At 48.6% G+C, this 24,881-nt stretch overlaps 1 protein-coding gene and 1 long non-coding RNA gene across 2 annotated transcripts; both read right to left on the bottom strand.

Moving 5' to 3' along the window:
* Nucleotides 1-465: 465 nt before the first annotated feature.
* Nucleotides 466-9,674, bottom strand: LOC114681423. The gene is made up of 3 exons (XR_003732901.2): nt 9,207-9,674; nt 5,540-5,542; nt 466-509 (listed from the first exon to the last, which is right to left on the bottom strand). It is a non-coding gene; the product is annotated as an uncharacterized LOC114681423 (long non-coding RNA).
* Nucleotides 9,675-10,555: 881 nt separating this feature from the next.
* Nucleotides 10,556-13,431, bottom strand: LOC114681422 (paraneoplastic antigen-like protein 8A). Its single transcript, XM_028854916.2, has 3 exons — nt 13,133-13,431; nt 11,645-12,915; nt 10,556-11,138 (listed from the first exon to the last, which is right to left on the bottom strand). The coding sequence occupies exons 2-3, from the start codon at nt 12,900-12,902 to the stop codon at nt 11,122-11,124; spliced, it is 1,275 nt and encodes a 424-aa protein (XP_028710749.1). The 5' UTR covers nt 12,903-12,915; nt 13,133-13,431; the 3' UTR covers nt 10,556-11,121.
* Between the last annotated feature and the right edge of the window lie 11,450 nt (nt 13,432-24,881).

A 24,881-nucleotide genomic window follows, 5' to 3' on the forward strand; every position in this document is an offset into this window, starting at 1 on the left:
TTTGGTCCCTTACCCAGCATACATTTTTGTTCATTATTGTGTGTGTGTTTGTGTGCATGTGGAGGTCAGGGGACACTTGTGTGTGTGGGGGGTGATCTCTTCTTCCACCCCATGGGTCCCAGGAAACTAAGCTGGTCAGGCTTGGCAGCAAAAGCCTCAGCCAACTAAGTCACCCAGGTCCCCAGAAGCCTGTCTTGTCCTCCTGTGTAAAATCCTGCAGCTGGACACAGGAAATGGACAGTTTAGTTTTACAATTAAAAACCAACACCGGGGTGGGACGGTGGTTCACTGGCTAAGGACAGTGGCTGCCTCAGCCTGATAACCCTAGTTCAAGCCCCAGAGTCACTGGTGGAGGGAGTGGCCATCTCCCTTGTCCCCTGATCTCCATGCTCACATGGTGGCACACAAATGCTTGATCTCTCTCTCTCTCTCTCTCTCTCTCTCTCTCTCTCTCTCTCTCTCTCTCACACACACACACACACACACACACACACACACACACACACACACTGATAATAATAAATAAAGGATTGAGGGCTTTAAAAAGCCCAACACTACCAGCAACTGTCCACACAGTAGACTCAGCCTGAGTGAGAAAGTCCTAGGTGGCCTCCAGCAGGTGCTGCCATGGGCGTGTGACCCCGATCTGTTACTCATTCACTCGTTTTTATTGGAACAAAGCTTTCCCGCGGCCCCCAGGTGGAGGAATGAAGCATGACGAGGCATGGACTTTGCAGAAATAGTCCACAGGATTTTTCGGTCGTAGACATGCCCACAGTGGGGTGAGCTCTTCAAAATAACCAGAGACACAGCTTCCAAGATAAGGACATTTTATGGGGAAGGCAATATCTGCTCTATTGTGTTGGGAAATGCTTCTAAGAACTACAGGAAACTCTGGTTAACTTAGCCATATCGATGAATGTGGGTTGATAGTTATTTATTCACTTATTTGTGAACGCATGTGTGTCGGGTGCTGTCAAGGCACTCAGAGGTCAGAGGACAACTTTCAGGAGTCAGTTCTCTCCTTCTACCACGTTGGATCCTAATTGAACTCAGGTGTCAATCTCGGGGTCAAGCACCTTTCACCCACTGAACCTGGTCTTGCTTGGTCTTTTTTTTTTTTTAACTTTTATTTATTTACTTATTTTTGTGATTCCCTAACCTTATGATAAGGCATTAACGTGATTATGTTTTCTTTCTTTCTTTTTTAAAGATTTATTGATTATGTATACAGTGTTCTGTTTGCATGTTTCCCTGCACACCAGAAGAGGGCACCAGATCTCATTTCAGATGGTTGTGAGCCACCATGTGGGTGCTGGGAATTGAACTCAGGACCTCTGGAAGAACAGCCAGTGTTCTTAACCTCTGAGCCATCTCTCCAGCCCAGTATTATGTTTTCTAATGTGAAGTTTAATAAATGTCACCTACATGCGTGAATGGCCCCAGTAGAAGGGCCTTAACTTTTACTTACTTATTTATTTTAAGTATAATGGTTCAGTAGGTAGTCACTTATCAGTAGACCAGACTGACCTGGAACTCACAGAGATCGTCTTTCCTCTGCCTTCCCAGTGCTGGGATTAAAGGCATATGCCACAACCCCCAGCAGGCTGGCTTTTTAATGACTATTATTATTGTTTTGTTTTTGTTACTTTAAGTCTATGGGGGTTTTGCCTGTGTGCATGCCTGTGTACCGCATACATACCCAGAGGCCAGAAGAGGGTGTACAGCTGTAGTCATAGGTGGCTGTGAGCTGCCTCATGGATGCTGGGAATCAAACCCAAGTCCTCCAGAAAAGCAGCCAGTGCTCTTACTCACTGAGCCATCCCTCCAGGCCTGGTTTCTTTTTGCCATCCCAAGGGTTCCATCCCCTATGGTGAGGCTCTGGTTTGTTTAAAACAGATCTGTGTTGATGGCCTTGGGTTGTTCTTTTTTTTTTTTCTTTTCTGTTTTTCCTTTTGTATTTTAAGCCTGGCCTACGGTAGTGAGACCCTGTCTCAAAAAATAAATAAAATAAAATAAAAAAGAATAAACTCTTGGCCCCTTGGGCTTACTTACTCTATTTTATAGAGCTCCTCTCTCTCTGCCAAGTGGCTGCAGGCCGCTCCGTGGCTGGCCTCCATGCTGGTTATCGTGGCTGGCCTCCATGCTGGTTATCCTCTCCTTTTTCCCACTCGGCCGGTGCAAGACTTGCAGCTTGCCTGCCCTCGGGTGTTTTCCTTTTATACTCTAATAAATTGTCCTTAAGCCTGCATCTAAATCCATCCTTGATTTTGCTGAGACTAATTAATAGACTAATTAATATAACCCTTATATTAATGCTTACCCGTGGCCACGCCCCCTCCCCCAGCAACCATTGACGGCCAATATCTCCTCGGCTAGGGGTCGGTCTCATGCGCCCCTCCCCCGTCTCTTTCCTTTCTGGTCATTTAGTGCAGATCTCTGCCCATTTTTCCCTGTGGACCGTTTTAGAAACAGCGTGCCTTGCACGGATAAAAGAAAGCTCAGTTAAATCCATGCAGTCTTGAGACAGTAATGGCAGGACATTTTCACTTCTGACTTAATCTGGAACATTCTGTGTGTGTTCACGCTTCTCATGGAAGATTAAAAAGCAGAGGAGAAACATCCCGAGCATGGAAATGGCCTATAATTGCTGACATTGGTTACACATTTGCCATTGTTCTAGAACATTCCCACGGTGTCTGCAGGCTCCCGCCCCCTCACTTCACCCCTACTTTGTTTCTTGACTTGATCTGTCGGCCCCGCAGCTCCCCTGGCTTTTCATGCTTTTACCAGAATACATAATAAGCTCAAGCTGGACTTTTCAAAACTGACCTTTGAAGGCAAAACCTGTCCTAACCAGACTGCTGTTATGCACCAAATGGTGTGACAGGATATGACGTCTTGCAAGATCTGCAGCAGAGGTCATTCAAGGGGCAGCGAGAGGGAGGTGTGACTTTCACACATAACACAGGTGTGTGGCTTTGTGGCTTTTCCGTTTTCATGTGTGTGTTTTAATGTAGGAAGATTTTTTCAATTTTCATGTGTATGCGCGTATGTCTGTGCACCACAACCATGCAGTGCCTTTGGAGGCCAGAAGAGGGCGGCAGATGCCCTGGGACTGGAGTTACAGATGGTTTTTGAGCCATGTGGGTGCTGGAAACCCAAACTAGGTCCTCTGGAAGAGTCACCAGTGCTCTTAACTGTTGAGCCATCTCTCCAGCCCTGGGAGATATTTTTTAAAGACATATGGCAGCAGGTGGTTATGGCCCATGCCTTTAATCCCAGCACTGGGGAGGCAGAGGCAGGTGGATCTCTCTGAGTTCGAGGCCAGCCTGGTCTACAGAGTGAGTTCCAGGACAGCCAGGGCTACACAGAGAAACCCTGTCTCAAAAACCAGATGGAAAAAAAAAAAAGACATATAGTTCCAACTGGCATGAAATCCCAGACACTCTGGAGGCTGAGGGAAGAGACCCACAGTTCAGCTTTGGCAACAGAGAGACCTGGGTATAGAGCTCAAAGGTATGGCACCAAGATCCAGGTATGGTCCAGGATCCAAGAGTGAGGGGTTGGAGGAGGCGTTCAGCAGCAGCGCACCTGCCTGGTATCCAGAAGATCCTGCATTCAATCCCAGTACCTCAAAATACATAAAATAAATGAATAAAAATGTGTGGGCGTGGTTCAGCTAGTCATGGTGATCTCAGCACTCAGGGAGCTGAAGCAGGAGGATCCTAAGTACAAAATCAGCCTAAACTACATAATGATACTGGTGTGTGTGTGTGCGTGCATGCGTGCGTGCGTGCGTGCGTGCGTGCGTGCGTGTGTGTGTGTGTGTGTGTGATGACATTTTAAAGAAAAAATAAGTGTCTCTCCAGTCAGGGCCATTCATTCATGTAAGTGACATTTGTTGAAGTTTGACATTTGGAGGCTGGAGAAATAGCAGTTATGAGTACTTATTCAGCCCCCAACACCCACATGGTAGCTCACAACCATCCACAACCCCAGTTCTCAGAGATCTGAGGCCCTTTCAACCATATATGCATACATGCAAGCAAAACATTAAATAAAACATACATAAAATAATATACACATAAGATGAACCTTAAATTTTTTAAGTTCAACATTAGAAGACATTTTTTTTCCATGTTAAACACCTTAAGAATTGCAAAAAAAATTTAAATAAAGAATTCAATGGGTATGGTGGTTTGAAAGAGAATGACCTCCATAGACTCATATATTTGAATATTTGGTCCCCTGTTAGTGGAACTGTTTAGGAAGGATTAGGAGGTGTGGCCTTGTTGGAGGAGGTGTGTCACTGGGGGTGGGCTTTGAGGTTTCAAAAGCCCTTTTCAGCCCAGTCTCTCTCCCTCCCTCTCTCTCCCCTTCTCCCTCTCCCTCTCCCTCTCTCCCTCTTGGTCTCCTGCCTGCAGATGTGAGCTCTCAGCTACTGCTCCAGCTCCATGTCTGCCTGTGTGCTGCCACACTCCCGCACTGTGTGTGTTAATGGGAGGTGGGGCGGTGTAAAAAGTGCAAGTGCTTCTGGACTTCTCCCTAACATCTCCACTAGAGTTTAGACATTTGTTTCCTTGGTATGCAGCTAATCACAAAGATTAAACTTTGTCATCAGGACCGGGGCTGTAGCTGAGTGGGTAGAGCGCTTGCTTAGCACGTGTGAAGCCCTGGGTTCAATCCCCAGCCCTGCATAAACCAGCATTTACCATCTCAACATTTAGGAGGTGGAGGCAGGAGGATCTGAAGTTCTAGGTTATTCTAGGCTGTGCATTAAGTTTAAGGTCAGCCTGGGCTATGTGAGATCCTGTCTCAAAAGGTATGGAGGGTGGGATATTGACTAGGGGGATAGCCCAGTACTAAAACACTTGTCTAACATGTAGGGGGTCCCAGGTTCAAAACTCCAGCACTGAAAAATATAAGCTGGTCATGGTTTACACCTATAATCCTCACACTTGGGAGCCTGAGGCAGGAGAATCACAATGAGTTCAAGGCCAGCCTGGGCTACATAGAGAAGTCCAGGCTAGCCTGGGCTACAGAATGAGATAACAGAAGCTGATTCTGTGCCCCACCCTGCCCATATTCTTCACCTTCTGCTATTTCTCAGCACACTAGCAGCCCAGTTCCAGAAGGCTGGGACTCCCACATCGTCCCTGGCTGTCAGACAGATGCCCAGCAGCTCTGGCTGGCAGGTAGTTTAGCTCTGAGTTGCCTTCATGACATCCCCTGTATCTGGGTCCTATCCTCACCAAGGGGATTTTGTTTGTTTGTTTGTTTATTTACTAGTGGGCTTACCAGACCCCAACAGATGACCATCATGGGAGTTCTCTGAAGACCTTGCCCAAAAACGGCTTTTAAGTCAGCCGACAGATCGCATTCAGTGCTGCAGATCAGCTGCTGCCCAGCCCAGATCTCTACGCCCTTTGACACACTCCATTTATGCTTCCACAGAAGCTCAACCTGACCCTCCGGACCCCACTTCCTGTAGTCATAGTCATCCATCTACAGCTCTCCCTCCCTCTGTGCACATCACAATCTCCGGAGGGTATTAAAGACGCTGATTCTGGGCATCATTCGGTGGTAAATTACTTACCACACAGGCGTGAGGACCTGAGTTCGAATCTCCAGCACCCACATAAGAATCCAGGCACAGCAAACCTGACGGTGGTGGCGCACACTTCTAATCCCAGTACTCTGGAGGCAGAGTGGATCTTTGTCGAGTTCAAGGCCAGCCTGGTCTACAGTGCAGATTCTAGGATACCAAGAGCTACACAGAAAAACCTAGTCTTGAAAAAAAAAACAAAACAAAACAAAAAAAAAACCCCAAGAAAACAAGTACATCAGTGCTGGGGGGCGGGGGCAGACACAGGAGGGTCCCCAGAGCTCACTGGAGGGCCAGCCTCACCCAATCAGTGAACTTCAGGTTCAGTGAGAGACCTTATCCCAAAAAATAAGGTGGAGAGCATTTGAGGAAACCATCTAACATCAACCTCTGGCCCTACATGTGTTCACGAGCACACACACACACACACACACACACACACACACACACACACACAGATGCACCTACACACACAAATATGTAAACACAAATCCCCAACATGCTATTTCCAAGGCACAATTCCAAGAAATGCTGATCTCACAGTTGAGGCCACAAAATAGGTATGGAAGACCCCGGGGTCCGGGGGTTAGCTACGTCCGGCGTGGGAAATCTAAAGGAAAAATTTACATACACTATGTTCTTATGTCTATTAACTTTATTCCCCTAAGACAAAATTCTATCAATTCAGCTATAGCTCCGTCAGGCACTCAAGGCAGGAACAACTCTAGATACACCAAGTTCTGTATCTGTCTACTTTATTTCTCTGGGATGAAATCCTGTCTCCATAACTGCAGTTCTGTCCAGTTCCCTAGCTCAGTCCTGCTGAGGATTAAAATCCTGTGCTTTCAGCCTCATCTTCGTCCTCTTCATCCTTTCTCCATCTCTGCTGCTCTCTACTCCTGGCACTCAGAAAGCTCTACTGGAGATCTGCAGATCTGCCTACGCTAGTCCATGGGACCTCTGTCATCCTCTCTTCTCCCTCGCCATGCTGTTCTGTCAGTTTCTACAGAAAATGCCTGCCCTTTCCTTCCCTGGGCCGGTGGTTCCCTACCTCCTCAGGAGTGTTATTTTACCTCTCACCTTGATATGTAAAATCCTCTTTTGTTCTCAGTCAGTTGCTCTGGAGAGCCGCTAGGCCTCAGGTCAGGGGGATAATCTAAACTTCATTTGCACAAGAAGCAAGCTAAGTGTCACCAGCCCGGGGAGTGGGGGGCTGGGGGGTGGGACTGGGGGGTGGGGGGGGAGTTAGTAACCTAGAAGTTCAGCATCAGCATGATGTCTGGAAACACTTGAGCACACAAGAATTTCATAGTAGAAGACAGCTGGAATATTAAAGACTGGATCGCACCAAATATTCATAATAAATGGCTTGCCTCTTGATAGAGCCTTGGCCGGTCAAAGTTCAGCTTTAATACGCAGCTGAATCTCCATGATATATTCTTGCAGCCCGCAAGACATAGCATTTTAATAGGAAGTGCAGGTGACTCTGGTGTGGAGGCCACCTTCATTCAGGAGCCCCTAGATGGAGACCTTAAGCAGGAGAAATCTTTTAATTAAAAGAACCCCCCCCCCAAGACAGAGTTTCTCTGTGTAGCTCTGACTGTGCTGGAATTAGCTCTGTAGCCCAGGCTGGCCTAAAACTCAGAGGTCCACCTGTCTCTGCCTCCTGAATGCTGGGATTAAAGGCGTGCACCATCACCACCCAGCTAAAAGACTTCTAAGGCTGGACATGGTAATTCATATCACTAATCCCAACACTTGAGAAAACAGAGGCAGGTGGATCTCTGTGAGTTCGAGGCCAGCCTGGTCTACAGAGTGAGTTGCAGAACTGTTTCACAGAGAAATCCTGTCTTGGGAAAACAAAAAAGACAAACAAAAACAAAAGAAGCCAAAACTCTGCTCCCCTACACACACACACATATATCTGCCTTAGGACAGGTGAAGTGGCTCACCAGGTTAAAGGTGCTTGCCTCAAAAGCCAGGTGACCTGCATTAGATCCCAGGAACCCATGGGAAGATGGAAGGAGAAGACTGGTCCCACAGAGCTGTCCTCTGAGTCCCGTGGAGTGCGTTGGCACACGTTCCCACACACACACACCATGGCACAGATACATACGATAAGACTGTTTAAAGCTCTCTGCCTCGGCCAAGGGGTGGGAGGAAAGAAAGAGTTCTCACTGTCCAGACACATTTATAACAAACCGGCATCAACCAGGCCTGATGATACAGGTCTATAATTCATTCCATCTACTTGGGAGACTGAAGCAGGAAGGTAACAAGTTCAAAGCCAGCCTGAGCTACACTGAGCCCACTGAAACCTAGCTTGAAAATAAAACATAAAAAGAGGACTGGGGGTGTGGCTCAGTGGCAGAGCCCCTGCCTAGAATCCCCCAGTGAGGGGCTGGGGTGTGGCTCAGTGGTAGAGCCCCTGCCTAGAATCCCCCAGTGAGGGGCTGGGGGTGTGGCTCAGTGGTAGAGCCCCTGCCTAGAATCCCCCAGTGAGGGGCTGGGGTGTGGCTCAGTGGTAGAGCCCCTGCCTAGAATCCCCCAGTGAGGGGCTGGGGTGTGGTTCAGTGGTGGAACCCCTGCCTAGAATCCCCCAGTGAGAGGCTGGGGGCATGGCTCAGCAGTGTGGTGATTGCCTAGTATGTGTGAGGACCTAGGTCCAATCTCTAGCATCAAAAACATAACTAAATAAACTAGTACTTTCAGATCACTCAATATCATTATTACCTATCCTAGAAACCATAAGGTCATTGGGGACATGGATGACAGCCCACAACCACCAAGAACAAACAGCTTCTTCTCTGATGGGAAATTAACAACAGTCACGTGAATCTCTTACTGCTTAGCAGGGAACATCTTCCTCCAAGCTACATGACATGCTCCATGCACTCTCCTCCAACAAGACAGACTACGCAGAGACTTCATTGGCACAACTTTATTTTACACTCACACATTTACATTCATTGATCGTTTTATCAATGCGCTACTTCAACGAAGGTGTCTCAAGGACTATCACAAGAAATGGGTCTGGTGGTTGAGTGATTCACAGATGAATATCTAACAACTGAGCACAGTTTCTGGATCGAGAAAACGGAAGCGGAGGTTGGAGGTGGGGAAGAGCATGAAAACTCACGATGGCTGGAAATCCCGCTGTGTACCACGTTAGCCCCGAAAAGCAAGTGACCCCCCCCCCCCGCTGTCAATCACAGCTGAACAGGGAAGGTAAACACACAGATGAGACTCACCTTGGATACTGTGTTTCAGGACATGCAGGGGGCCAGATCCCACCTTTGTCCTCAAAGTTCCCATCTACAAGAAACTTAATGAGAGAGCTGGGGGAGGGGCACCTTAGTTAGGGACGCAGACAAACAAGCGGACATGCTTGTAGCACAGGCTTGCAGACCCAGTGCTAGGGAGGCCGACAGGAGGGTCCCTGGGTCCACTGCCAGGCCAGCCTCCTAGCCGGTTTCAGGACCGTGAGAGACTGTGTCTCATAAAATGGCAGCCGGTGACTGAGGAGGACTCCCAAGGAAATGCTCTGCCTCCACATACACACGTGCACATAGGCACAGATGAACACACACACACACACACAATTATATACAAAGTACAATGCTGATGAATAGTTACAGTTATCCTATACACACGTGCACATAGGCACAGATGAACACACACACACACACACACACACACACACACACACACACAAATACAATTATATACAAAGTACAATGCTGATGAATAGTTACAGTTATCCTATACACACAAGGGAATATTCCAGTACTTTGGATTACGACACTGTTGAGTTGCCATTTTTTTTCTACACTTTAAAAAAAAAATGTTTTTATTTACTTATTTATTTTGAGGCAGTGCCTTACTCTGTAGCCCAAGCTGGCCTTGAACTCATAGCAATTCTCCTGCCTCAGCCTCCACATACAGTGATTATGGCCACATGTCACCACACCTGCTGCTTTCTAGTGTTAGAATTTTTTATTACATTTATTTACCGGGGGGGGGGGCATGCTCGTGCCCCGGAATGATTGTGGAGGTCAGAGGGGGATTCTCAGGAGTTGTTTCTCTCTTTCCACCATCTGGGTGCTGGGGATCGAACCCAGGGACTCAGGCTTGGTGGCAAGCCCCTTTTCTCACTGAGCCCTATCTCCAGCCTCTCTTTCATGCTTCTGCATGTGAAAAAGAGAGTCCTCAGGCTGTAGCTTAGAAACCACAGATGGTGGAGATGCCATCCTCTCTCCTCCCCGTGGGCACAGACGTGGAAGCATGGTCGGATCTAACGGCACCAAATTCAGAGGCCAGAAATCAGCCCATTTTAAAGAAGCTTTTGAAAAGAGAGAGATTTCTGCCTTCTTACTATAATGTGAGCAGCTGACTTAAGCCTCAAAGACAGGGGTCTCAGAGGTCCACACAATTAGAGCTAAAAACTGATTTTTCTCTACCAACCCTCTCCTCTCCTCCCTCTCCTCTCCTCTCCTCTCCTCTCCTCTCCTCAGGCTTCCTGAGACGGCATCACCCCACTTTAGAACCAAAGTGCCGTTTTTATTCCATTTTGGTTTTTATTGGCTCTGGAGATGGAACCTGGGGCCTTGCATACGCTGGGCAGTTCCTCTGCCACCGAGCCCCACCCCCAGCCCCTCGCTGGGGGATTCCCAGTCCGGAAGCTCACCATTTCAGAGAGGTTGGCTGGCCAGCAAGTCCTTGGGATCGACCTGTCTCTACCACCTGACGCTGGTGTTACAGGCACGGGCAGCCATCCCTGGCCCTTTTACATGAGTCCTAAGGATTAGAACCCGGGTCCTTGTGTTTGTACCGCAAGCTTTCTTACCCCCCGAGCCAACTCCCCCCTGCCCCCGGTTTTCTTTATTAAAGACTCTGAAATCTGAAGGGCTCAAGGGCAAGCAGACATTTGTTTTGTTTTGTTTTTCCAGAACTAATTCTTGGGACCTAGCCAACTTCCAGTTAGGTTGCTGGAGGAGGGAAGTTGAAGAACGCCCAGGAAGCAGGCTTCGAAAAGCCAGGCCCAACTTACCAAACGCTCGCGGTGCGAGCGGCAAACCGGGCCACCCTGCCCTTCTGGACCTCAGGCTCTGCAGCCGGGCTGGGCCTCCAGAGGAAAAGGCAGGGGGTAGAGGAGGATAAAGGCTGAATGTGGGTGAGCATAACCATGAGCCCCCTCGCAGGCAATGGGGAAAGAATGTTCTAGAATTTTCCGAAGCTACTTATCGCCTCTTCTGCCTTTGAGGGTGAGCGGAAGAGAAAAAAAAGCTCCAACTGAGGAAAAGACACAAAGAGAGTACCTCCCCCCAACAATCCCCACCTCCTAAGGCTTTACATCCGTTACCTGTGTGGGTCAGACCCACACACACACACACATAACAGGCCCCCAGTAGTCCAAAGTCATGTTTCATTCAACCACAAAGAAAAGGTTTGCTCCCGACTTGAAACTTCTTCCTTGATGCTCTTCCGTCTCTTCGGGTACAGGGTTCCCCAGATCATAGCTGTCTGGAATCTGCGGATAAATCAGAACATCCCAAGAAGGGAAGCAGGGACAGGCATAATTAGATATGCCTGGGAACCTCCTGCGTCCACCCCCAACCCAGCGGGACCCTAGAAACATCGGCCTTAGAGCCCTGCACCATAACAAACGAGAGGACCTCAAATCATAAATTTTTGATTTGTGATCAAAATCTGGTCATAGGCTGATCTCAGACTCTCGACCCTCACCAGTCTCCCAAAAGTGTTGGATTACAAGTATGTGCCACAATGTCCTGCCCCCCAAACCATTACATTGCTATGGAGGAAGAAAGTGAGTGAGGTAGTCATGGATTGGCAGTGCCCCCGATGATTCCTAACAAGGGCTGGAGGAGGGAGGCCCAGGCCCTCACTCACCAACCCTCACCTGGGAGGGTGTCAATCACTTGCCCCAATGCACTGGGGTCCTGGGAGGCCCTCTGCACCACCCTCCCCCACTGCATGCCCACTTTAACCAACCACGTGATTTCTGTGTCCACTCACCTTTGGAGACCCGAGGGAAGCCCCCTGGCTTCATCTTGCCAGCCCTGGATGTTGAGGGCGATGCATCATCAGGCTGGGGCCCCTGAGGAGCCCTTGGAGCCGACATGGCCCTCCTAGAGCCAGACCCTTTCTTGGGAATCCCCGGTTTGTTCTTGGTGGCTTCGGAATCAACCAGAACATAAGAAAGAGAGCCCAAGCTCATCCTCTTCTTCTTCTTCATGGGAGCGGGGATCTTGTTGGAGGGCCAGGTCACCACTTTCTTCTTTGGGGGGCTCTCAGGACCACCATCTTGATCTGAGTCCTCCAGATTCGCAGGGCTCTCTGCTCCGGGCAGCATACTCTGAGGAAGATCACTGGGATCCTCCTTCCAGACTCTTTTCTTCTTCCAAACGGTCTCCTCCTGCTTCACAATGGGTTTTTTGTTGCTCTTGGCCGACTCTGGGGTCTCTGGGCTTTGGGCAGCCTCAGCTTCAGCACCTACCCTATTGTTATGATTGTTACCTTGGGGTTTTCTCCAGAATATTGGCTCTTGCTTAGGATTTTTTTTCTGCTTCCTTCTCCTGGAGCGAATCTTACCTCCAGCCCTGCGGACTAGAGGTTTTGGAGGGTCACCACGGTCCTCCATCTTGCAAGCCGATCCCACCTCTACGCCCAGCCCGGGTTCCTTCTTTACCCTCCTCCTCGCTGTTGAAGCCCTAGCCGCCATCAACTCAGCCTCGGTAGCCTCCTCAGTAGCCCTAGCTTCCTCCTCCCTGCTGCGGATTTCAGAGTCCTTGCAGAAGATAACCTGAACCACCGCGCCCAGGAGCAGCCCCACGGCTTCTGCCCAGTTCGGTGGAGGCTGGTTTGGGTTCGGGAATGCTGGGTTAAGCCTCAAGAGGCGCACCACATCCTCCCAAGTGCGCCCTTCAGCATCCAGGAATTCGTTCAGATTTTTTAAAAACTCAGCGTCCTGGGTGGGGTCTCTACAGACCACTCTCCAGACACCGCCCCTCCCCGGGAACTCGCGGGGTATAGAGCTCAGATTCACACCCTCGCTAACCTCAATGAGCGCAGCCTTGACGTTCTCTTGCCGCAAAAAAATTTTGTTGAGCACGCGGTATGTGCCCAGTGGCAAGAGGATTCCATTCAAGGTCTCCTCAATTTCTGCATGGCCACAGTGCTCAGGGATGCCAGTGACCAACAGGGACCGATGGATGTCCAGTCCCATGCCCTTACACCAGTCTTCCAGCAGGCTCATGGCCCTGGGCTCCGACATCTTCCAGCTCGACCTGTGATTGGAACAAAGAATCTATGAGGGCGGGGGTGGAGGTGAGGTGGTCCCCAAATATGAATCCCGCAAGGTGACAAGACAGTGAGGTCAGATTCCATGGAAGATGGACAGATCTCCCCTGTGTCCTCCACGGCTGACCTTGCAAGAGGCCTCGCCTCCCCCACCCCCACCCCCATGCAAGATCCTCCTCCCTAGCCTGGGCCCCTGGTGCTCACGTGTTCTGAATATGGTGCAATCGGCCCTAGCCCCTTCCTGGAGCCTGGAGCTCCGAAGGTTCACAGGGATGTTCTGGCCACCCCCGCTTCTGACAGTTCAGGCAGGCCAAGGACGGGAGGCTGAAGCGCAGTTGGCTTCCTGAGCGCAGGCCCCGGGCCCAGAGAGCCAGGAAGTTGTGCCTATACTCGGCTCCAGCTCCAGTCTGTACGGGTCACACGGCCTTGATCCCCTGAGCTCCACGGAGCTGGCGTTGAAGAGCGCTCATGCGCAGTTGGTTCCTGCACAAGTTCCTCAGATCTGCATCCCCAGTGGTCTCCATGGCAACCGGCCACTGGTTGCTAAGCATCATTGCGGCCTGCTATGGGCTCCGCAGTTGGGCTTAATAGGAAAAATGGACAAAAGATATGACCACTGCGCTTGTTTAGATGTCTAGTGGTGGTGGTGGTGGTGGTGGCGGGGGGGGGGGGGGGGGGGGGGGGGGGAGTCTGTATCCTACATCCCTCCAGGGCTATTGTCTCTACCACGACTATTTTTTTCTCTTTAAATTTACACACACACACACACACACACACACACACACACACACACACGTCTCACCCAAGGGTTCTACTGTGCAGCCCTGGCTGTCTTGGAACTTTCTGTGTAGACTAATCTAGCCTAGAACTCACAGAGATCCACCTGCCTCTACTTCCTGGGTGCTGGGATTAAAGGCGTGCGCCACCATGTCTGGCAACTTTTGTAATTTTTAAGCTATTAGTTTGGAGTTGTTGTTTTGTTTTTGCTAGAATACAAAGTAATTGGGGCTGGAAAGATAGCTCAGAGGTTAGCACTGATAGCTCTTGCAGAGAACCCAGGTTCAATTCCCAGCAGTCAGCCACATCTGTAATTACAGTTCTGGGAACCTGACGCCATCTTCTGGCCTCTGTGGGCACTGTATGCATGTGGGGCACAGATATACATATATACAAAACACCCACACATGTAAGATAAATAAATAAACCTCTAGGTACAGCCCAGCAGAAGAACACTTTTGAACCCCTGGAGTGAATCCCAGCAGTGTTGAATAAATAAATAAAAAAGAAAGCTATTTACCTTATGAGGTTCGCTAAAGTTGAGCTGGCTTAGATGAAAGCTTCCATGACCAGGGTTAGGTTTGAATTTCACCAACTGTATATCACAAGTAACTACAAAGAAGGAACTTCTGTGACCCTAGAAACTGAGAGTTACCCCATAGACTAAGAATGATTGGAAGATTTGGTCATCGAAAATGAAACTGAAGGCTGGGCAGTGGTGGCGCACGCCTTTAATCCCAGCACTCAGGAGACAGAGGCAGGCGGATCTCTGTGAGTTCAAGGCCAGCCTGATCTACAGAGCTAGTTTCAGGACAGCCAGGGCTACATGGTGAAACCCTGTCTCTAAATAAGAAAAGTGGAGGACAATCAAGGAAGGTGCCGACATTGACCTCGGCCACCACAACCACACCCCCCTCCAAAGACACAGACACAAAAATGAAGCATTTGAATTATACCGTTCCAATGAAATGTGGGCTTAGAGAAAGGCATATTTCTAAAACTCTGCATTTCAAATTGATTTCAATTGTGAGTGTGTGTGTGTGTGTGTGTATGAGTGTGCAAGTGCATGTGCCACGGCACGCGTGTGGAGGTCAGAAGACAGCCTGCTGGAGTCAGTTCTCCCCTTCCATGTGGACTGGACTCAGGTCCCAGGCTTGTGCAGAGAACACTTTTACCCATGGGCCATCTCACCATCCCGAAATCTGTGCCACAAAATCTGTCATTCTGTGTGCTTGTGATATGTAAAACTAAGAAAATGAGGGAGCTGGAGAGATGGCTCAGAGGTTAAGAGCACTGGCTGCTCTTCCAGAGGTCCTGAGTTCAATTCCCAGCAACCACATGCTGGTTCACAACCATCTGTAATGAGATCTGGTGCCCTCTTCTGGCCTGCAGGCATACTTGGAGGCAGAATGTTGTATGCATGATAAATAATAAATCTTTAAAAAAAAGAAAATGAATAACTTAAGATTCAATAAAAATGAGATACAAAAAATTTTAAATAAGTGAAAAATGAACCAATATTATGTACAGACACACACACACACACACACACACACACACACACACACACACACACCCCGAGAGAGGCTTATGATGAAATCCAAAATACTTAACAGGAAAAAAATTAAAATTTAATATGTGTTTATGGCCACATATGGTGGCTCACGCCTTTAGTCCCAGCACTCAGAAGGCAGAGGCAGGTGAATCTCTCTGAGTTCCAGGCCAGTCAATCTAGACAGCGAGACTGTTGAGACCAGAGTGACTGTCCAATGGATAAAAGCACTGGCTGCTCTTGACTAGGACCCAGGTTCTATTCCCAGCACTCACAGAGTAATTCACAACCATCTGTTAAGTCCAGCTCCAAGGACTATAACTCCCTCTTTTGGTCACCTTGGTTACCAGCACACACATGGTGCACATATTTGCATGCAGGTAAACAATTATACACATACACTAAAAATAAAAATTGTGACTGTAGGATCTCTGAGTTTGAGGTCAGCCTGGTCTACATAGTGAGTTCTAGGACAGCCAGGACTGCACAGAGAAACCCTGTCTTGATAAAAATAAAAAAGGGAAGGATGTAAATGTAAATAAATTAAATTAAAATATATTTATAAAGCCAGGCATAATAGTACATGCTTGTTATCCCAGCAGGAGCATCCCAGAAAGTTCAAGAATTGCCAGAGCTGCAAATAAAGGACCAGGCCAATCAGGGTTACATAACAACTTTGTCTCAAAAATTAATTAATTATACACCTGTTAATCCCTTGGCAGGTGGATTAAGAGTTCAAGGTCAGCTGGGCAGTGGAGGCAAATGCTTTTAATCCCAGCAATTGGGAGGCAGAGCTAGGCAGATCTCTGTGAGTTTGAGGCCAGCCTGGTCTACAGAGAGAGATCCAGGACAGCCAGGGCTACACAGAGAGACCCTATCTCAAAAAAACAAAAAAATAAAAATAAAAAATGAGTTCAAGGTCATCCTTACATGCATTTCAAATTTGAGGCCAGCCTAGGCTTTGTGAAAATCTAAATAAAAAGATAGATAGATAACTAAATCATGTTCATGTAGATGACTATATAAATATATAGAGAAACTTTATGTGTGTGTATGTGTTTATATACACATATGTGCTTAGTGAAGTCAATTGCCTGCCCAATCTCACATTAAGGAGGCACCCTGATTGCCAGAGGATTTAAAAATAGGTCTAACGCATCTCTAATAGAAGTCTTACTGTGGTTTCCATGACAACACAGGTCCTGCGGTTTCCATGACAACGTTTTTGCAGAGCGGGGGTTTCCAAGACAACACATCTCTGCAACCTTTCCACCCATCACTGCTTTGTGTTTAGGGTTATTTTTCCATCTTCTTCCTCTCCCTTAGCCTTTCAGTTTCTTTTGTGTTTGGTTTTTGTTTTTGCTTGAAGACGAGATGTCATGTTGCCCAGGCTGGCCTCATACTTGTTATTTAGCCAAGGATGGCCTTGAGCTCCTGACCCTCCTGACTCTGACTTCCCAATGCTATTGCAGATGTGAGTCAGCATGCCCGGGCCCATTTCTTTTGCTTTGAGACGTGCTCTGACTGGGTGGTGCAGGCTGGCTTTGAATTCAAGACCCTCCTGAGTCAGTGCCCTGAGTCCTGGGATGGCAGGCACCTGCCACCATACCTGGCTAGACTTTGGGATTCTCTTTTATCCTGCTGTGTATTTTAGTTGAGAACCCGTCATATTTCTAGAAATACCAACTCCAGAGAAGGTTTAGGGCTTGTCTTAGTCTGTTTTCTGTTGCTGTGATAAACACCATGACCAAAAACCAGCTTAAGGAGCAAGGGTTTATTTCAGTTTACAGCTGTAGTCTCTTGAGAAAAGTTGGGGCAAGAACCTAGAGCAGGGCCGACTCAGGGGGAGCCCATGGAGGAACATGGCTGGCTGACTTGCTCAGTTCGCTTTCTTATACACCCAGAACCATCAGCCCAGGGGTGGCACCGCCCACAGTGGGCTGAGCCCTCCCATATCACTCAGCAATCAAGGAAATGCCCCTCCCCCACAGGCTTGCCTACAGCCAATCTGACAGCGTCATTTTCTCGGTCTAGGCTTCCTCTTCTCAGATGAACATAGCATGTGTCAACAGCAACAAATAATAGTCATAGTCATGATAAACAAAACTCACCAAAACAGCCGTGGATGGCTTCCTCCTAGATTCGCTGTTTCCGGTATGTTGCGCTAACCCACCCACCTCGGGGGTGGAGATGGTCAGTGGTCACCTAATAGTGTCCTCTATTCCGTCAGGCTTCCCCTCGCACTGAACGCTCTCCCACTCAACTTGATTCCTCCCAAGCCTGGGGTTCTCACCATCTTCCCACAGCTGCGATAAAACACTCTGACCAAGATCAACTTGGGGAGAGTCCTTCTTAGGGTTCCTATTGCTGCGATGAAACACCACGCTCACGGCAATGTGGGGAGGGAAGGGTTCATTCGCCTTACTCTTCAACATCGCTGTTCACCACCAAAGGAAGTCAGGACAGGAACTCAAGCAGGACAGGAACCTAGAGGCAAGAGGGCAGCTGTTTCCTGGCTCACTCCGCTGGCTTGCTCAGCCCGCTCTCTTACAGAACGAGGACCAGCAGCCCAGCGATGGCACCACCCACCATGGGCTGGGCCCTCCCCCATTGATCTCTAATTGAGAAAATGCCTTACAGCTGGATCTCATGGAGGCATTTCCTCCACTCAGGCTCCTTCCTCAACAATGACTCTAGCTTCTGTCAAGTTGACACACAAAACCAGCCAGTACAGGGAAAAAACCAGGGAAAGGGTTTATTTCATCTTACACTTCCAGGCCACAGCCCTTCATTGAGGGAAGCCAGCAGAGAAACTCTCTCAGGAAACCGGAGGAACAGGAAAGAACTCTGCCTTCTTGCTTGCTCTCTGGAACTATGCAGTCCTGTGTAGACCAGCCTGGCCTTGAACTCACAGAAGTCCACCTGCCCCTGCCTCGGGCTGGGATTAAAGGCATGCATGGCACCGTGCCCATCATGATGGCACCGCCCACAGTGGGCTGGGCCTTCTCACATCAATCATCACAATACGCTCCCCCCCCAGGAACGCCCCCAGGCCAGTCTGATCTAGACAACTCCTCAACTGAGGTTCTCTTTTCCCAAGCGACTCTAGTTTGTGTCGTTAAAAATGGAGATTAACCAGCATCCCTGGCAGTCAGAGTTTGGCCCCTGGACGGCCACACAAGTATCATGGCACACGGGTGTCCAAGCTCACAAACACAATAATAATAAAGAACAATTTTTAATTAAAAAAAATGCAGGGGCTGGAAAGACGGCTCAGCTCTGAAGAGCACTGGCTGCTCTTCCAGAGGACCCGGGTCCTATTCCCAGCATCCCCATGGTGGCTCACAACTATCAGCAGCTCCAGTTCTAGGGGACCCAATGCCCTCTTTTGACTTCCCAAGGCACCGCATACATGTGATGTGCATACGCACATGCAGACAAAACACCCAAACACAAAGTGTCTTTAACTGCCCTTTTGTGGGGCTGGAGAGATGGCTCAGCAGTTAAGAGCATGTACTGTTCTTGCAGAGGACCTGGGTTTAGTTCCCAGTACCCATTTCAAGCAGCTCACAGCTGCCTGTAAGTCCAGCTCTAGGAGATTCAACACCCTCTGCCTCCACGGGCTCCAGCTTTCATGTGCCCATGACACACACAAATGCACATAAGTAAAAAATAAAACTAAAATTAAAAGAACCAATCTTTTAAATTGTTATTTGAGTTGCTGGCATGAGTTTCATATTAGATCAATACATGAATTTTCTTGGCATTGGAACAGAATTTCCAAAATGACCCTAACATACTTACTCTGTTTTTTAATTTTTATCATTATTTTGTGTGTGTGTGTGTGTGTGTGTGTGTGTGTGTGTGAAGCAAGTGTGCACATGTCACAATGCCTGTGTGAAGGTCACAGGATAACTTTGGCTTTTACTACAATTATTTATGTACTTAGTTGTTTATTTTGTGTATGTGTCTATGTATGGGGGCAACCATGGGTTCCATGACGCACATATGGAGGTCAGAGGATGCCTGACTCCTTGGGAGTCAGGGATCAAACTCAGGTCATCGGGCCTCCAGGGCAAGCATTTTAACCTCCTGAGTCATCTCACTGGCCCAGTTCTGCTATGCTCTGCTGCATATTTCTGCAAAATGGCATTCTCAGCATAACAGTTACAAAGTCAAAATATCAATTTTGAAAACTGCTGAAGATATTCTATGTCCTGCCGATCAAATATTCAACTGAGATTTAATTCTTCATGTTAGATAAGCAAGTGTAATTATCTCATCACATGAACCTTTGCTTTTCACTCAATAATAAAAATATGAGATGTATATAAAAACTGCTTTGAAATACATTTTATGACTCGTTAATAGTAAATGTTGGGTTTGTATACCTATTTTATTCATCTTTATATCAAGGGTCGTTTAAAAAATGTTTTGGGCAAAAGGTGGTGGCTAGTAGAAACAGTTTAAGAAGAGCCATCCTTAAGCTGGGTGGTGGTGGTGGTGGTGGTGGTGGTGGTGGTGGTGGTGGTGGTTGGTGGTGGTGCACAAGCCTTTAATCTCAGCCCACAGGATAGAGACAGGCAGACAGATCTCCGAGTTTGAGGCCAGCCTGGTCTACAGAGTGAGTTCCAGGACAGGCTCCAAAGCTACACAGAAAAACCTCATCTCAAAAAAGGAAGGAAGGAAAGAAGGAAGGAAGAAAGGGAGGGAGGGAGGGAGGGAGGAAGAAAGGGAAGGAGGGACAGAAGGCAGGAGGGAGGAAGGGAGAGAGAGAGGGATAGAGGGAGGGAGAGAGGGAGGGAGGAAGGAAGGAAGAGGAAAAAAGCCCAATGGTTCAGCGGCAACCTTACCCTGGGCCATTCTGAATTTCTTCTCACCGAGTTTCTGTAAATAACTGACAAAACCTGAGGATTATGTGGAGAGAGAAGAGATGTGTTCCGTGGCATGAGGCTCATGTTACAGGCCAGCTGCCGGCCCCCGACTTGCCTGGGAATAAGTGCTGTGGCAGCTGGCTTGCTCTGGAAGCAGCATTCCAGAGAGGAGCCAGAGCCACAAAACTAGGAACCCGAGCCATTTTTGCTTAGGGAACAAAATAAAAAGAAAGTCAGCCAGTGTCTTAGTTAGGGTAACTATGCTGTGATGAAACACCATGGTACCACGGTCAAAGCAAGTTGGGGAGAAAAGGGTTTATTTGGCTTGCACTTTCATATCACTGTTTGTCACCGGAGGAAGTCAGGACAGAAGCTCATACAGGGCAGGGACCTGGAGGCAGGAGCTGGTGCAGGGGCCGTGAAGGGGTCCGCTTACTGGCTTGCTTCTTTCTCATGGCTTCCTCATGGAACCCAGGGACCACTAGCCCAGGGATGGCACAACCCACCGTGGCCTGGGCCCTCCTCCACGAATCACTAATTAAGAAAAGTCCCTGTGGGCTTGCCTACAACACCATTTTATGGAGGCATTTTCTGAATTGAGAGTCCCTCCTCCGATGACTCCAGCTTATGTTAAGTTGACATAAAACTATCCACACACAGCCAGCAGTATTGCCTTGATACCTATTTCAAAAAATATCCAACCCACTGTGTTGAGAGAATCATAGTTTGGCAATAAGCACAAGGCATTTATAGAAAATGTACAAAATAAACTCACTACTGTAATATCAGCATTCAGGAGGTTGAGACAGGAGGATTACCACAAGTGCAAGGCCAGACTGGGTTATATAGTAAGGCCTTACAGCCTGTGCTACAAAAGCAGAAATATTGTCATAAAGGCACATGCCTGGGAGAGGGGTGCTGTGGAACAGGAAAAGCACGTGAGGGTCATCTGGGGCCCTCGAGAGGGTAAAAGCACTTGCCACTAAGCCTTGTGATTCAAGTTCCATCCCCAGGAACCACATGGTGGAAGGAGAAAATGAATTCTCAAAAACAGTCCTCTGAACCAGGCGGTGGTGGGGCACGTCTTTAATACCAGCACTCAGGAGGCGGAGGCAGAGGCAGGCAGATCTCTGTGAGTTCAAGGCCAGCCTGGTCTACAGAGTGAGTTCCAGGACAGCCAGGGCTGTTACACAGAGAAACTCTGTCTCAAAAACAAAAGTGAAATGAAAAATAGTCTTCTGGGGCTGGAGAGATGGCTCAGAGGTTAAGAGCACTGGCTGCTTTTCCAGAGGTCCTGAGTTCAATTCCCAGCAACCATATGGTGGCTCACAACCATCTGTAATGAGATCTGGTGCCCTCTTCTGGCCCGCAGGCACACATGCAGGCAGAACACTATATACATAATAAATAAATAAAAAAAATAGTCCTCTGATCTCTACACATGCACCAAGACATGCATGCACATTTATACACAGAAACATAGGGATGCAACAAATGTATAAACTTCATGGCTGGGCACGGTGTCCCACGCCTTTCATCCCAGCCTTTCATCCCAGCACCCAGGAGGCAGAGGCAGGTGGATCTCTGTGAGTTCGAGGCCAGCCTGGGTTACAGAGTGAGTTCCTGGACAGCCAGGGCTGCACAGAGAGACCCTGTCTCAAAACAATAACAATAATAATAATTTTATCTGTTATTTGAAATTTTCATACATGTATACAATGTACTCTGATCTTATGCACCCCCACTACCACCTCCTCCAACTCTCCCTGGCTCCCCTCAACTCATTTCTCTCCCAACTTCACATCCATTTTTAAACTTATTGTTATTATTAAGAACCCCCTGGGTCCAATTAGTGTTGCTCATATGCTCATGAGTGTGAGACATCCACTGGGCAAGCAAGTACTGATTATACCCCCAAGGGAGAGTGACTCTCTCCCGATCCCGAGCCACCACTGCCAGGAGGCCCTCTCCCTACATTTTTATTATTCATTTATTTTTTGTGTGTCCACAGGCATGCGGCCACATGTGTGGAGGTCAGAGGACCACTTTGGGGACTCGACATCTTCCTCCCACCGTGTGGGTCCTGGAGATGGCACTCACATCATCAGTGTTGGTGGCCAGTGTCTCTGCCCAATGAGCCATCCCACCGGCCCTAGAATTCATCTTTAAAAAGATGTAATAATGAATATTGAGATCATGGCCCAATGTCCATTCACTCTTCCTCCATTGTGAAGCATTACTGATTTTTAAACCTGGTCTACATAGCAAGTTCCCAGAAAGTACATGTACATTATCTAATCCATGACTTTTTGGGGGTGGGGAGTTGGTGGTTTCGAGACAGGTTCACTGTGTAACAGACCTGGGTGTCCTGGAACCACCTCTGTAGACCATACTGGCCTCAAACTAGGAGATCCACCCGCCTCTGCCTCCGGAGTGCTGGGATTAAAGGCGTGCACCACCATGGCCAGGCACCTAATCCATGACTTTTCAAGTTTGTCTTAGTTTGTTCAAATTCGCCTTAGCTGTGACGAAACACCATGACCAAAAGGCAAGCTGGGGAGGAGAGGGTTTATTTGGCTTACACTTGATCATTGCTGTTCATCACTGAAGGAATTCAGGACAAGAACTCAAACAGGGTGGGATCCCGGAAGCAGGAGAGGACGCAGAGGCCAAGGAGGGGAGCTGCTTACTGGCTTGCTTCCCCTGGCCTGCTCAGCCCACCTTATAGAACCCAGGACCAGCAGTCCATGGATGGCACCACCCACCATGGGCTGGGCCCTCCCCCACTGATCACTAAGTGAGAAAATGCTTTACAGCTGGATCTCATGGAGGCATTTCCTCAACTCAGGCTCCTTCCTCTGATGACTCTACCTTGTGTCAAGTTGACACACAAAACCAGCCACTACAGCATTATTGTGTGTGTATTTATATGTGTGTGTATATGCAAGTGTTTGCACATTTGTGTGCATGAGGAAGCCAGGAGTTGACATGAGTGTGTCTTCCTTGTGGCCAGAAGATGGTGTCTGAGCACCCTGGAAAGGGAGTTACAGGCAGTTGAAAGCCACCCGGCATGGGTGCTGGAAATCGAACCCAGGTCCTCTGGAAGAGCAGCCAATGTTCTTAATCTCTGAGCCATCTCTCCAGATCCTCTCCAGCTTATTTTTTGAGACAAAGTCTTTCACTGAACCTGGAGCTCACTGATTCATAGAGGCTGGCTGCCCAGCAAGTCCCAGGATCCAGGATCCTCTTCTCTAGCACTGGGGTTACTGTGCCCGGCTTTTACATGGTGCTGGACCCTCAACTCAGATCCTCATACTTACATAGCAAGCACTTCAGCATTTACCATTTCCCCAACCCTAAAAATTGTCTTCAAGTGACTACAAGTTTGAGGGTTTTTTTTTCTTCATGGTTACAGCAACCAAATAAACGCTAAAACCATACCCTAGAATGTTCCACAGATAAAACCCTGAGCCCCAGTATTGTAAAAACACATTCTTAAGAGACTCATGAACCAAATGTGCAAAACATAGTCAGGTAGGCTTCTCTCATTTGTGAGGGGCTGGGGTGTGGTTCAATGGTAGAGCCCCTGCCTAGAATCCCCCAGTGAGGGGCTGGGGTGTGGCTCAGTGGTAGAGCCCCTGCCTAGAATCCCCCAGTGAGGGGCTGGGGGTGTGGCTCAGTGGTAGAGCCCCTGCCTAGAATCCCCCAGTGAGGGGCTGGGGTGTGGCTCAGTGGTAGAGCCCCTGCCTAGAATTCCCCAGTGAGGGGCTGGGGTGTGGCTCAGTGGTAGAGCACTGCCTAGAGTCCCCCAGTGAGGGGCTGGGGTGTGGCTCAGTGGTAGAGCACTGCCTAGAATTCCCCAGTGAGGGGGGGGCTCAGTGAGGCTGTGTTATGGGGGTGTGGCTCAGTGGTAGAGCTCCTGCCTAGAATCCCCCAGTGAGGGGCTGGGGGTGTGGCTCAGTGGTAGAGCACCTGCCTAGAATTCCCCAGTGAGGGGCTGGGGTGTGGCTCAGTGGTAGAACTCCTGCCTAGAATCCCCCAATGAGGGGCTGGGGTGTGGCTCAGTGGTAGAACCCCTGCCTAGAGTCCCCCAGTGAGGGGCTGGGGGTGTGGCTCAGTGGTAGAGAAGCCCCTGACTAGAATCCCCCAGTGAGGGGCTGGGGTGTGGCTCAGTGGTAGAGCCCTTGCTTAGCAGGTATAAAGCCCTGAATTCTATTCACTGCACCACAAAAATAGTAATAATAATTTTGAAATGTGAGCCAGGGTTAGGGAGATGACTCATTAGGTTATGTGTTTGCTTCACAAGCATTCAGACCTGAGTTCAAATCCCCAGCACCCATGTAAAACCATGTATGGTGGAACAGATCTGTGAGTCCATCCCAGGGATAGGGGGTAGAGAAATAAGTGGATCCTGGGGACTCACTGAATAGCCATTCCAGCTGAAACAAGTGATGCACATTCAGTGAGAGACCTGATTTCAAAAACCAAAGTGGAGAGCACTGAAGGAAGACAAATGATGCAGATTCCTGACCTCCACGGGAGCACACACGTGCACAGACACACATCTTCCACATATCTCGCCAGCCCTGTCTGTTTGGTTTTTGGTTTTTCAAGACAGGGTTTCTCTGTATAGCCCTGGCTGTCCTGGAACTCACTCTGTAGACCAGGCTGGCCTCGAACTCACAGAGTTCCGCCTGCCTCTGCCTCCCGAGTGCTGGGATTAAAGGCGTGCGCCACCACCGCCTGGCAA

This window comes from Peromyscus leucopus, chromosome 1 (assembly GCF_004664715.2).
Source record: "Peromyscus leucopus breed LL Stock chromosome 1, UCI_PerLeu_2.1, whole genome shotgun sequence".
Taxonomy (NCBI): domain Eukaryota; kingdom Metazoa; phylum Chordata; class Mammalia; order Rodentia; family Cricetidae; genus Peromyscus; species Peromyscus leucopus.